The sequence below is a fragment of the Sphaerodactylus townsendi genome, linkage group LG01 (genome assembly GCF_021028975.2).
Source record: "Sphaerodactylus townsendi isolate TG3544 linkage group LG01, MPM_Stown_v2.3, whole genome shotgun sequence".
Classification (NCBI taxonomy): Eukaryota; Metazoa; Chordata; class Lepidosauria; order Squamata; family Sphaerodactylidae; genus Sphaerodactylus; species Sphaerodactylus townsendi.
This window is the reverse complement of record NC_059425.1, coordinates 25,298,391-25,312,330: the sequence shown is the minus strand read 5'-3', so window position 1 is coordinate 25,312,330 and position 13,940 is coordinate 25,298,391. Positions and strand designations below refer to the sequence as shown.

Here is a 13,940-nt window from a genome sequence, read left to right as displayed (position 1 = left end):
CCAGAGGAGAGCGACCAAAATGGTAAAAAGTCTGGAATCCATGCCCTATGAAGAGAGACTTAGGGAGCAGGGTATGTTTAGTTTGCCAAAGAGAAGGTTAAGGGGTGGCATGATAGTCATGTTTAAATATTTGAAGGAATATCATGTTGAAGAGGGAGCAAGCTGCTCCAGAGACTAGGACAAGGAGTGATGGGGTCAAGGTGTATGAAAAGAGATTCCATCTAAACATCAGGAGGAACAGCAGTTAGGGCTGTTCAACAGTGGAATACTCTTCCTCGGAGAGTGGTGGAGTCTCCTTCTTTGGAGGCTTTTTAACAGAGGCTGGATGGCCATCTGTCAGGAGTGCTTTGATTGTGTGTTCCTGCATGGCAGGGGGTGGGACTTGATGGCCTTTGTGGTCTCTTCCAACTCTATGATTCCATGATTCACAGCAACCAGCTAGTTAGAGGCTGACAGTTCCAAGGTCACCTAGAAAATTTCCATCATAGAGATGGGATTTGGTTTTGTGTCTCCAGGGTTCTAGTCTGGCACTCTAACCACTAGACCAGCATTGTTAAGAGAGTGAGCTGGAAAGTTCCATGCTCAGCCCTGAGATTCATCCCTTGGGGAAGTCTCACTCCTCACCCTCCTCTGCCTGAATAGCAAGAGGACTGGCAATGCTGTCCTACCCCATAGCGCTGTTGAAGGAATTATCAAGATAATGTGCATGAAGAACACTGAGCATTTAGTACCACTGCAATTGGGATGATTATTCTCAGAAGGGTTAGGAGGTGGCCACAGTTTCTCAGTGAAAGCTGTGTCTTTGTGTGTCTGTGTGCACCTGTATGTGCATATGGAGAGACTGTTGATGATATGCCCAGAGTGGGTGAGAGACCTCCCTAAGTCTTGCCTCTTCTCACATTTGAATCAAATCCTCCACCTCCAGAGCAATAGTGAGGGGGAACTGCACCTGGGGCACGTGTGTGCCCTGCGCCTCCGCCCCGGAATGCCCTGGAACCTCACGCCCCAGCCCCACCCCAGTGTGCGCCTGGTTCAAGTCCCCCCCCCCCCCCGGTCCCCTGGATGCTACGCTACTGTCCTTCTCTGAACGTCTTATCTGCTACATTCCATTCTTGTGCCATCTTTCCCCGGTCTTGTGGCTTCACTGTGTCTCTCTGCTCAGCTCCTCTCCTATTGTCAGATCTGTGCTCACCCTTTCCGTAAACCTCTTGATCCATCTGGCACATTTCTCCCACCCTTCCCCTAAGGAGCTCCGGGCAACGTAGAATCATAGAGTTGGAAGAGACCCCAAGGGCCATCTAGTCCAACCCCCTGCCATGCAGGAACACACAATCAAAGCATTCACGACATATCTTCATCCAGCCTCTGTTTCAAAACCTCCAAAGAAGGAGACTCCACCACTCTCCAAGGCAATGAATTCCATTGTCGAACAGCCCTGACGGTCAGGAAGTTTTTCCTGATGTTTGGGTGGAATCTCTTTTCCTGCACCTTGAATCCATTACTCCATGTCCTAGTCTCTGAGGCAGCAGGAAACAAGCTTGCTCCCTCTTCGACATCAAATCCCATGTCTTCCTTCCCAAGATTATCCTCACAACAACCCTGTAAGGTCGGTGAGGTTGAAAGAGAATAACTGCCCCCAGAGTTGCCCAGCAGAGTGGGGATTTGAACCCATGTCCAACAGTTGAGACCAGTGGTCCTGAACCTGGGGTATGCATAACCCCAAGGGTAGCTCCAGAGCATTTGGGGGCACACACAAAATTTTACATAATGGGTTTGCTAATATGGGCAGTGGTGGGATCCGAAAATTTTAGTAACAGGTTCCCATGGTGGTGGGATTCAAACTGTGGCGTAGCGCCAATGGGGCTGGGCAGGGCATGACGGGGGCGTGGCCAGGCATTCCAGGGGCGTGGCATTCCTGGGCGGGGCTGTGGCAAGGACGCAGCCGCTGCGCCGGTCCTTGGGCGGAAAACAATTTCACGCAGGCGCAGGCTGCCACACACGCCGGTGCACCTCCTGCTAGACTGCTTCAAGTTCTGCACGCTACTGCTGAGAGGAGGGGTGTAACTAAGGCAGAAATCACGTGACAAAATCACCAATTAGTAACCCCCTCTCGGCACACACAAATAATTAGTAACCTACTCTCGGGAACCTGTGAGAACCTGCTGGATCCCACCTCTGAATATGGGGGTACAATTGTAGGGACATGGGTTGCCAAGAGATACGGTTCTAGATACACGCCATGTTTCCCCATAAGGTTCTAGTCCTCTGCTTTGTTGACGCTCCACACTTCCCTTCCCTTTACCCAAACTGCCACCCCTTCTTCCTCTCTTCTGTCCTTCCTGTGTTATGCTCAAGGCTGCGCCTCCCTCCCCTTCCCAGACTCCTCTGGCCTGAACCTGACCTCCGCCTACACTGTCTGTCTTGCCTTTTCTCTGCTGTACATGCTGAATTCCTGGCATCTCCCAGCCAATCTCCTGTTGTCTGTGCAACATACCTTGTAGAGCGACGAGTGCACCTCTTCTGCATTTCAGACGGCACCTAGCATGCGATGAGGACGGCTGCTTAATAGAAGCAGCAATCAGTCCAGGCGGAGGAAGCGGACGTCTGGCAGGTCAAAGGCAAGCTGGTCCCCAGCTACACACAATTTATTTAGCTATTACTTATCTGTTTATGGCCGTGTCTTCTGCTCTGGCTGAGTTCCAAGACTGGCCTGCAGGCAGCCTGCAGTGGGGCAGCTGGTGTGGGAGGGAAGGGGATGCCCTGGAGGGGGGGAAGACCGGGGTCCCCGGCCCCCTCCTCGGTGCCCTTGCCAGCATGGTGGACAGACTCCAGCGAACATGATTTCTGCGAAGAGCGTTCCTGTGTCCAAAGCCTCTGTCCGGGAGTCATTCTTCAGATGGAGCCTGTGCCCTGATCCCTGAGTATCTGATATGTGGGGCAGGGGGCGGTTTATCAGTAGCATGGTTCTTTTATGCGATGCTGGTTTCTTTCCTCTCACAACTCAGATTGACAACCACCTCGCTGATGCTTTCATGCTCTCAAGCATACTCTTGCTCTCTGCTTGGCTGCTCTTGGTCCTTTTGAGAAAAATAGAACGGTTTTGCACCGTCCCTTGTAACACCTTCTCTGTGCATAGCTGGTTGCATAAACTCTGTGGGTGCCGCCTCCTTAGAAGCATGGCCCCACGGCCTTCAATGGGTAGCCTGCTTAGGGTCAGGGGGCTGTCTTTGGATCTTCAAAGGATCTTGGCTCAGTTCCCTCTTCTCCCCTCGCCCCACACTGAAGTACCCGGGAGCCGTGGGGAGCCATGGGGTGCAGTTTTTCAAAAGAGGACAGTGCCCAAATAAAGGTTTTGCAGAGAGCCTGACTCTTCCCCACACCAGCTGCCCACTGCAGGAGTTGTAGATTTGGAAGGCTAATTCAAGGAGGAGAGATCCATCACTCGCCATTGGGTGCTGAAGAGAAGCTTCTGAATGCTGGTGCCAGGGGGCAACCCTAGTGCCCTTTTCCTTGGCCCTCCAGCGTAACTGGTTGGCCACCATATAAGATGGGAGGCTGGATTAGATAGACCACTGTTTTGATCAGGGCTCTTCTTATGTTCTTATTCCACCATAATTCCAGAGGAATAGTCATGTCGATCTGTTGTAGAAAAAGGATCAACATCTTAAAGACAAACAGCCATTATTCCAGATTCACGAAGGCTCCTGCTAAAGTGGAATTTTGTTAGTCTTTAACACTGGACTTCTGTTCTGCTTCACCAGCTGCTCCCCCATCAGATTGGCTAATAACCTAGGGGGGATTTGCCTTGCCCAGAATCATGTCTGACTTGTCTCACTTGTGTGAGCCACCTACAGCTGTCCCCTTTTCCTCTAACTCTCAGCTTGTGGGGTAGAGAAACATTGGCCTTTTGGGACTGCATATGCCTTCTTGCCTTTGTTAGTGTGCCAGTCCTAAACTGCTAAATGCATTCCTAATTTGCTGCGACCCCTGGCCTTCTGCACTCATCCCATTCCCTTTTCACTCAGGCCTCGTGGCCACAAATTTAAAATCCCGAGCAATCGGAAGAGTTCCGTTTACATAACCCTCAATGAATGCACCCAGCGTCTCGCACAAGACACCAAATGGTGCTCACTTACGTCAGGAATACTCTCAGGCTTCTTTTTCCACACGCAGACACACAACACAACACCCACTCGCAGTCGCTCCGGCTAAGCCCACCCACCCACACACTCGCTCTGAAGCCTGGCTGCCTGTTGTCTGGAGAGGGAGGCTGACAAACAGATGGTTGTGGCAACCGACTTGGCTGGTTGCCATGGAGATGGCTTGGCAATGGAGTCCTCATTGGCTGTCGCAGGTGGTGGCAGCGGTGGCGGTGTGCGCTTTGGCCGACAGTCTCCTGCGCGGCTGTTGTCTGGGATTTGCTCCGGCAAGAGGAGTCTGGCTGTTGCTGAGGCCAGTTGCTGTGGAAACGCTTGACAGCTCGCTGGTGTGCTTTTTAAAAATAAAAGGCTTTTAATTTTTGGAGAAAACATGTGATTTCTCAATGGCAGAGGTTGGGAGGTGTTCAGACAGACAGGTAGAGATGCTTCTTTGGGGGTCTGGGATGATGTCTGCCCGTACCAAAGTATCACATTTCGTGTATTAGTGGCTTCTTTCTGGAATACAGAGCCCTGAACCTAAGTGGCAGTCTTCTCTGAGTGGGAAGGCCAATTCCCCTAACGTTTGATGGTGCGGCGGCTTGATTGTGGCCGCCTTTAGAAGGAAAGGAAAGAGGCAGGGATTGTTCTGTGAGATGGCGTCCTGGCTCAGACTGTGGGAACAGGGGAGCCTCAAAGCAACTGGGTGGAGCAAAATGATTTTGGGATAACAGATAACTTGCACAGGGTCCTACATGTGGAGAACCATGTATCAAGGCCTGTCCCCCCCTTACTCCATGCAGGCAGCAGAAAGGAAAAGTGTGCTGAGGCCATAATGGGGCACTCTGCAAGCTTGTTTTCTGCTGCTCCAGAGACTAGGACCAGGAGTGATGGGTTCAAGGTGAAGGGAAAGAGATTCCATCTAAACATCAGGAAAAACTTCCTGACCGTCAGGGCTGTTCGACAGTGGAATTCATTGCCTCAGAATGCGGTGGAGTCTCCTTCTTTGGAGTTTTTTAAAGAGAGGCTGGATGGCCATCTGTCAGGAGTGCTTTGACTGTGTGTTCCTGCATTGCAGGGGGTTGGACTTGTTGGCCCTTGGGGTCTCTTACAAATCTATGATTCTATGGGGGTGTTGTGTGGTTTTCAGGCTCTATGATTCCATGATTCTGTGTCTGGTGGGGTGGGGGGCAACAATTGGCTTAGTGAGGGACCTCAGAGAAGGAGAGTCCTGAGCATCCCAGAGTGATGTATTCCATCTGGACCTTGCTGTTGTGTGGAATCAATCTGCAGCTTTGCTTCTGTGACTGCTGCTTCTTAGTGGTGTCAAGCGGTGGTGGATTTATACATTGCTTTTCTCAACCATAAGGAAGACGAAGAAGACTTGGATTTATATTCCCCTTATAGGAGACTCAAAGGGGCTTTCAAACTCCTTTCCCTTCCCCCCCCCTCATACCAAACACCCTGTGAGGTAGGTGGGGCTGAGAGAACTCCAAAGAACTGTGACTAGCCCAAGGGCACCCAGCTGGCGTGTGTTGGAGTGCACAGGCTAATCTGAATCCCCCAGATAAGCCTCCACAACTCAAGTGGCAGAGCGGGGAATCAAACCCAGTTCCTCCAGATTAGAGTACACCTGCTCTTAACCACTACGCCACTGCTGCTCCTCAAAGTCTCAGAGGAGTCTCAAAGCAACTTACAAACTCCTTTCCCTTCGTCTCCATAAACCCAACCCCTTGTGAGGTGGGTGGGGCTGAGAGAGTTTGAAGAGAACTGTGAACTAGCCCAAGGTCACCCAGCGGGCTTCATACATAGGAGCAGGGAAACAAATCCAGTTATCCAGATTAGAGTCTGCTGCTCGTGTGGAGGAGTGGGGAATCAGACTTGGTTCTCCAGATTAGAGTCCACTGCTCTTAACCACTACACCACAGGTGGGGTTGGTGGTGTCTGAGCATGGATAGGAAGTGGAAGGGAGCTGGGATAAACATTGAGACAAACATTGGGGAGCCTCAAAAGAGAGGACTTGAACCTTGAACGTAAAGGCCTATGATCTAGAGCAGGGGTGTCCAATTTGGGTGCCCCAGATGCTCATGGACTGCGATTCCCATCAGCCCCTGTCAGCACTCCCAGTTGGCCATGCTGGCAGGGACTGATGGGAATCATAGTCCATGAACATCTGGAGCACCTAAATTGGACACCCGTGGTCTACAGAAACAAGAGGAATTCTGCCCAGCGGGTCTGTAGAGTCTTTGCAGTCCATTTCAGAAGCCACGGGCAGTACACTGGGAGGAGACTCTTTCCTTCCTGTTCTTTCTCATTTTCGGAGTGCCCGCCTAGTGCCCTCTTGGCACTGCCTATATTTAAAGTGGCAGCCCTGGGCCTGGACATTGGCATGCTTTCGCATGAATCCTGAGCAGGGGTTGGGATGCTGGATGGCGCTGTGCAGGGTTAGAGCCACGCCCTTGAGTCACTTCAGAAGAGGGCTTGCCTTCTTTGTGTTTACTCCACTGAGGAGCTTCCCGCCCTGCCTCCGTTCCTATCATACTAGGAGCAATAGTGAGCTGCCGCCCTATCACATTTTTCTGGCACCATCACAAGAACAGCCCTGTGAGAACTGTGGTGCCCTGGGGCTCCCGTTGCCTCCCAAAGCACAACCTGGCCAGGGTCTCCTCCTTCCCCCCCACAAGCACAGTTCCGTGGCACAGTGTTAAACTTGTCCCACGCTTCCACCAAGGCTGCTGTTTGCACTGCACCCAGAGACCTGGTGAATGGGTGTTCCACGAGGGTGTGTGTGTGCGTGCTGGGCTGCAGCGATGACGTGCTGTAATATATTCAGTCTGTGGATGAACCGGGAGACTCCTGGCTGTGGTTAAAGTGTCGGGCTGGGATCTGAGAGTCTCGGGTTCAAAGCCCCCCTCTGCTGTGAAGCAAACTGGTTTGACCTTGGATCACTTGCTTCCTTCAGCCTAAGGGTTTAGCTCAGTGAGTCATGTGATGTGAGCCAGGGCAGACAAACCTACCGATGTGCCCACGGCTCACAGAGGCTTTTGAGTGCTGCAGGAAGGGAGGAGGGCTGTTTCCCTCCTCTCCCCCCCCCCCCGTTCTTTTTCCAAGTGGATACAGTCATGGGAGGGGGCTGTTTTCCTCCTTCTCTGGCTCCTTATGTCCTGGGATTATGTGACTAAGGAGAAAGGGGCAAACCAGTTCTCCGGGGGCTGTTTCCGCTCAGGAAAACGTTGTGGGAGGGATACCTGAAGTTCCTCCTTGCCTCTTGCGGCATTTGCAAGCTTCCACGAGCAGCGTGTTCTTTGGGAGGGGAATTGTCAATGGTACATGTGCCCGAGAGCTAGGACAGAAGACCCCTGACTTTGACTCACTTTACATGTTTTATTTATGGAGAACGGGGGTCCCCCACCTTTTAAAGCTGGTGGGCACATTTGGAATTCTGACACAGCGCAGTGGCCACAACAACAAAATGGCTGCTGCAGCAGGTGGAACCAGCCACAAAATGATGGCCATAGCTTAACTTCTACATAACACAGTGCAGATCATTGGGCCGTGGCGGCAGCTACTGCCAAAGCAACATTTAAGAAAAAATGCACTGCCAATCAAATCTACAATAACCAATCAGAAACTTTGCTGGGCAAGGCCCTACCAAGTGCCGCCCACTCCCTAGAACTGGTTGTTAAAATGGTGCTTGTAAACAACCAGTTGTTAAATTATTTGAATCCCACCACCGGAACCGGTTGTTAAATTATTTGAATTTCACCACTGGTTACAAGCTATAGAAGGACCTGGCCCTCAGGGTCAGTATGGCAAGATGAAGAGTTCTAAAGTCTAATACATGGAACATGACCCTGACTTTTATGGACTGGAATCCAGTAAGGTGTCCCTGGATCTTTTCTTGGTATAGCTCAAGCAGACCAATATGGCTTCTCCTTTGCAGTGTGCCAAGAAAGTGTTTTCAACTTTTGGCTTGTAGTCTGCGCAATGGCCCTTTCTGCCTTGTTTTCTCCTGCAACTTGATCCTCTCTTTATTCTACGCAATTGAGTTTTCTAATAAACACCTACTTAGGCCCAATTAAATTACACTGAGGAATCAACGGCACAGAATGTGGAGAATTCTGTGAATGGAGCTCCCAGTGGGTTTCCTTTTCTTCCTTCTAAAATTCAAATGCATACTGCCTAATGGCTGTGCAAAGGGAAAGAGGGTTTAATCCTTCTGCCTGAGCCGTTTCCGCAACTTAAGCTACAGGCAGTCACTCTGTTTCCCAATGCACCCACATTGATTCCTGCACCTCAGGACTGTTCCAGGTAAGGAAAGCCCCTTGCACTCCCCTTGCACTGTGGCCCTAAATCCTAAGCAGGCCCTGCAATAGAGAAAAACATGCAACTCGTGTCTGGAACATAGCAGGGGTGCTGGAGCGGGGTGCTTTATTATTTGTGAAGATGTTGCAGGATCCGCTCCGCTAAGGCTCTGGGATTCCCCAGAGGTGGTGTCCACAAGAGAGGTGCTTCTTGAGTCTGCAGAGCAGCTTCAGTTGGAGGGTTCTGAAATGCAGCAGAAGGCAAGTGAAAGCTTGCTTATGTGTCAAGCCCTGGATCTGCGACCAATATCAGACTCAGTGATTCCAATCAGAAGCCTTTATTGACAGACAACAGCATGGCCATAGAAGAAGCCAGTTCTGGGAACTGTCTTCCCAAGCACCTTTTTATGCCTACCAATGTGCCCCCCTTCTTCTCTCCCCCTGGAGATATCAAAGCAAAGGAAAAGAGGCCCTCCTGAGTGCCAGTTCAGGGTGCAGAAAGGTCACATGGAAGATGTATCGAAGGCTTTCATGGCCAGAATCAGTGGCCTGTTGTGGGTTTTCTGGGCTCTGTGGCCGTGGTCTGGTAATTTTTGCTCCTGATATTTTGCCCTGGCTGACATCTTCAGAGGAATGTCACAGTAATAAGTGTTTCTCTCTGTGGCACAAAGAGTGACTTGCCTCTGAAGATGCCAGCCATAGATGTGGGTGGAACATTAGGAGCTCAATCTACCAGACCACAGCCACACAGCCTGGAAAACTCACAGCAGCCGGTCGCATGAAAGACCTCTGTATTTGGAATAGGTGAGTATGGAACAACAGCTGCCCCTGCTCCCCAGTGGTGCAGAGTTCTTCCTTCCGCTTTCAGTGTTCAGATTGTGAAGGGACTTGTTTTTTTAGATGACCTCCATGATTTATGCTGATTTCAGTGCAGTGCCCAACACATGTTATGAAAGAAAGTGCCTCTGAGCATGTGCAGGCTGCATTCCACTCTCTGCTAACCTGAACCAACCCTCACTATACTTGTATTGGGGTGGGGGTGGGGGAGACTAGAATGAAACACCAATATGTTTGAGACTCTGCATCCTTTTTTGTAGGAACGAAGCAGCATTTGTGAAGTCAGTGCTGCGGACTGTTGTCTTAAGGGTACATGTTATTTCTGTGGGTGTTCCGTTTTCAAGTCTTCTATTACTATAAGACTAGACATAAATGCAAGGATTCCCTTGATGATTTTCCAAGAGTCTGTCACATCCAATGGGTTTTTATCAGGTTTTAATTAAAACTGAAAGTTAACCCTGCCTCTGTTTTCAATGCCAAGCCTAAGCCAAGGGACAGAACTAATAGTGTCCCTGAGCACGTGCTAAGTATCTGATAGTATCCTGATTTGCAGGATTTGAATCCTGGTGTATATCTCCCCCTCTCCCTTTTGTTGTAATTTAAAACATCGGTCTTGTCTTGATCTGCTAAAATATCTTGAAATTCTCTTTCCTGCTGGGATCTCATCAGTTCACTACCCCTCAACCAGGATCCATCTGCCTTTTCATTTGTGGCTCCTTTAACTGCATTTCTGCTTGTTTCTACCCATGCCCTTTCATATAATCTTTCATCTATTCTCTCTGTGTGTGTGTGTGTGTGTGTGTATGTGTATGTGTGTGTGTCGCCATTGCCCTGCCTTTGCATCCGCCTTTCCCCTTCCCTTCCCCTCCCACCATCCCTATGGGCAGCGCCCAAATGGTGCCCAGCTGCCTGCCCCCATTAGCTGTACTTCCCATGATGGGCACTGCTTCTATTTCCTTTTTCCAAGTTGCTTCTGTTGTCACAGAGGGCTCCAGGGCCAGCTAGCCTTGGCGTTCCCTGCAAGGACAGCCCAAGGTCACCTGCCAAGCTTACTGCCAGAAGACAAGGAGTGTGTGGTGTCCTCTCTTCTCCCTTATGTAGTATCTCCTGGGAGCATGGCCCCAGCCTCTTGCTCGCTCATATGCCTGTTGGGGACTACCAGGCAGGAATGCAGCCGCTCCTGGTAGAAGCAGCAGTGGCGTAGTGGTTAAGGGCAGCTGCATTCTAATCTGGAGGAACCGGGTTTGATTCCTTGCTCTGCCACCTGAGCTGTGGAGGCTTATCTGAGGAATTCAGATTAGCCTGTGCACTCCAACACATGCCAGCTGGGTGACCTTGGGCTAGTCACAGTTCTTCTGAGCTCTCTCAGCCCCACCTACCTCACAGGGTGTTTGTTGTGAGGGGGAAGGGAAAGGAGATTGAAAGCCCCTTTGAGTCTCCTACAGGAGAGAAAGGGGGAATATCCTCCTCCTCCTCCTCCTCCTCCTCCTCCACCTCCTCCTCCAAGAACTTGGGGAAGGACGGGACTGGGCAAGTGTGTAAAGACCTGTGAACTGGCAATGCCTCCCCATCCACACCCACACTTTCTGGGCCACAGACATTAAAATGCACAATCCGCTGCTTTCTCGAAGTGAAGACGTGGCATCCCTGCAAATCTGGACTGACGCCTTCTAGTGGTTGCCACCAAGATCTGATTTTGGGTTTTGTGTTGACTGTGTCGTGAGCTAAAAAGAAAACAGAAAGTGTGGGGGAGAGTAAAAATATGTTTAAAAAAGGAGACAAACCCCATCTTCACACATCCTGCCTCTGAATAAAATGTGGCTCTGCATATTTCTGCCCTCTTATTCTATTTCTGGGCCTGCCGAAGGACTGGAAGTCCCGCTCACCCCCTTCTCCCCATTCAGTTCCTTTCCAGGAATGCAGACAGAAACAGAAGGTGAGGGGGCCTCACAGAGCAATCCTAAAGAGAGTTAACCCAATCTATGCCCATGCATTTCAGTGGGCTTAGACTGGAGTAAATCTGCATAGGATTGCACAGTTAATGTACCTGCTTTCTTGCTGGGAAGAGGGAGGAAGCCTGCAGCTGCCCCCCTTCCTAAGTATGTGGACTCTGGCCCATTCTTCTGGGAGGAAAAAAGAAGATTTATTCAAAATCTAGGGTTTCGGGGAGGTTATACTAACCTCATTGTTCCCTGTTCTTCCTAGCCACATCCTTTTATTTGTGGTTGCCAAGAGACAGGCTCACACCACCAACTCCTCTTGAGTCTCCATCCCTATTTGATTTTTGAATAACGGGGGTACCAGGGGAATTCTTCGTGCCCTCACTGGTTGGCACCATTGTGCCGGGCAGAGGGCTCTGCCTGTAGGAGTTGCGTGACAGGCAGGCATAGTATAGGTGCAGCATTTGCACTGCCATTTTAAATCTTTTTCTGCAGTGAAGCTGAGAGAGAGAGAGAGAGAGAGAGAGAGAGAGAGAGAGAGAGAGTATCTCTTAGGGCGTCAGGGAGCCTTACCAACTCTGCCAGACCCTCGACCAGTCTTTCCTGTGATTAACAAGAGCATAGGCGTTATAGGAAGAGACCATAGAGCAGATGTGTCCAACTCTGGGGCTTCAGATGTTCATGGACTACAATTCCATGAATATCTGAAGCCCCAGAGTTGGACATCCCTGTCATAAAGCGAACACCTCTTAGTAAGACAGCCAAGCCACAATCCAGTCTGCTTTTACCCACCCTTCTCCCAAGGAGTTCAGGGTAGAATACATGGTTTTCCCTTCCTAATTTTTCCTCACAACGACCCTGTAAGTTAGATGAGGCTGATAGAGAGAGTGACTGCGCCAGTCACTCAGTAAGATTAATGTCAGAGTGGGGATTTGATTCTGGGTCTACCAGATCCGATTTGGACTCTCTAACCATTACCCCACGCTCCAAGAAAGGCCAATCCACAAATCTGCTAGTCTTTTGGACTGAGGATATGAGAGCATTCTTCCCCTGCCTCTAATTCTCCTGAGCAAAACTAGTGAGTCATAGCAAAGGGTTTTTGGTATAGGCCCAAGCCTCCCAGTATTTTGTTTTTTAACTACGGCTGCCCCTGTAGCCTCAGCAGAGATGACAAGATGGTGGTGCTGGAGAGTTTCTCCTCCTCGGCCTCTCTGAGAGGCTTTCCCTGACCCTGCCTGCCTGCCTCTCTGGCCGGGTTGCTGTCCGTGGTCCTGATGCAAACAGACAGCCAGTTTTCTGCCTTACAGCAGGATGAGGAATAATATGGAGAGAAGAACAGCAAAGTCTCTGCTCCCCCCGCCTCTTAAATTACTATGATGCTGCATGTTGTGCTGCATTCATGATTTGCTGCTAATAACACAAACTATTTGGGTTGATTTTGTCATCAGTGTGCCGTGTGAGTATGGCCTCCTCCCCTTGATATTCCCTTGAAACCAGCCCCCAGGATGCATTGGAATTGTTTATTCTGGTCAGCATGTGATTTGGCAGCTGAAACATGAGCTTCTCTGGAGTGGAGATGGACAAGCCCCTTTCCACAAAACCCAGAGACCGGCTTGAGTCTGCAAAGAGCCCCCAGCCAATAACTGGGCAGGAGGAGGGGCTCGGGACTCTGCAGAGAGCCAGACTCACAGGTGTGGAAACGGAGCTTCTTTGCTATGGCCCTTACATTGCCTCTCTACCTGAAGCAGCTTTGGTCTTCTCCAGTTTTGAAGCTCTGGCCCAGGTAGTTCACCATCGGGGATAATATGCATGCATGCACATATCCCAGGGTGATTTACATTCTGCGAGTGTGTATAATGCTACTGGCTTTATTTACTACTGAGGAGATGGGTTTCTGCATTTAGACCATCTTCCGGTAGCTGAGTGACCTCGTTCCCTATATCTTGGCTGTGATATGTGATCCTCCTCACTGCTGCCTGTCTTGGCCAGCTCAGGAAATGGACCAAACTCATCATGCCCTGGCTTGTGTTTTTTTTTTAATGAGTGGTGCTTAAGAGTCAGTGAAGTGGTTGAAGGATTGACCTAGGCCCTTGGGGAGCCAAATTTGAACCCCCACTTAGACCTCAAGCTCACTGGGTAACCCTGATAAGTCAGTTTTTCTCAGCCAGCCTATCTTGCAGGGCTGTTGTGAGGAAGAAACGGAAGATGAAAGAACAGTGTATGTGCCCCTGAGTTCTTTGAAAGGAGGGTCAGATAAAAATGTGATAGGGGAGACACACTAAATAATTTCCTATGCATTCTCCCTGCCTGTGGGCAAGAAAGCAGAAAGTCTGGACTAGTTTTCCAGACCAGTCCGTTTATTCTTTTGTAATAAAGATCACCAAGTGGAAGTGGGTTAAAGGTATGGTTGCCAACTCTGGGTAGGGAAATTCCTGGAGATTTTGGAGGGGAAGCCTGGGGAGGGGGAGATTTTGGAGGGGAAGCCTGGGGAGGGGGAGATCAGGAGCACTGATCTCTGTCATCTGGAGATCAGATGTTATTCCAGGAGATCTCCAGTCCCCAACTGGAGATTGGCAACCCTAGCTGGGGGAGTAGGACCCCCCACTATCCTGAATACACACATGTATGCACACACAGACTGGGAATTTAAAACTGATGGGGGGAATAGTGGGAATGCTGATCCTTGTGGGTCACAGTTCCTCTGGCTCTAAGGGCATCTCTGT

At 50.2% G+C, this 13,940-nt stretch overlaps 1 protein-coding gene across 1 annotated transcript in view; it reads left to right on the top strand.

The window, feature by feature from the left end:
* NRXN2 (neurexin 2) overlaps positions 1-13,940 on the top strand; it is a 444,661-nt gene that overhangs the window by 69,242 nt on the left and 361,479 nt on the right. Inside the window, 1 exon segment of the mRNA XM_048514356.1 lies at positions 8,664-8,681. Coding sequence (XP_048370313.1) covers positions 8,664-8,681 — 18 coding nt within the window.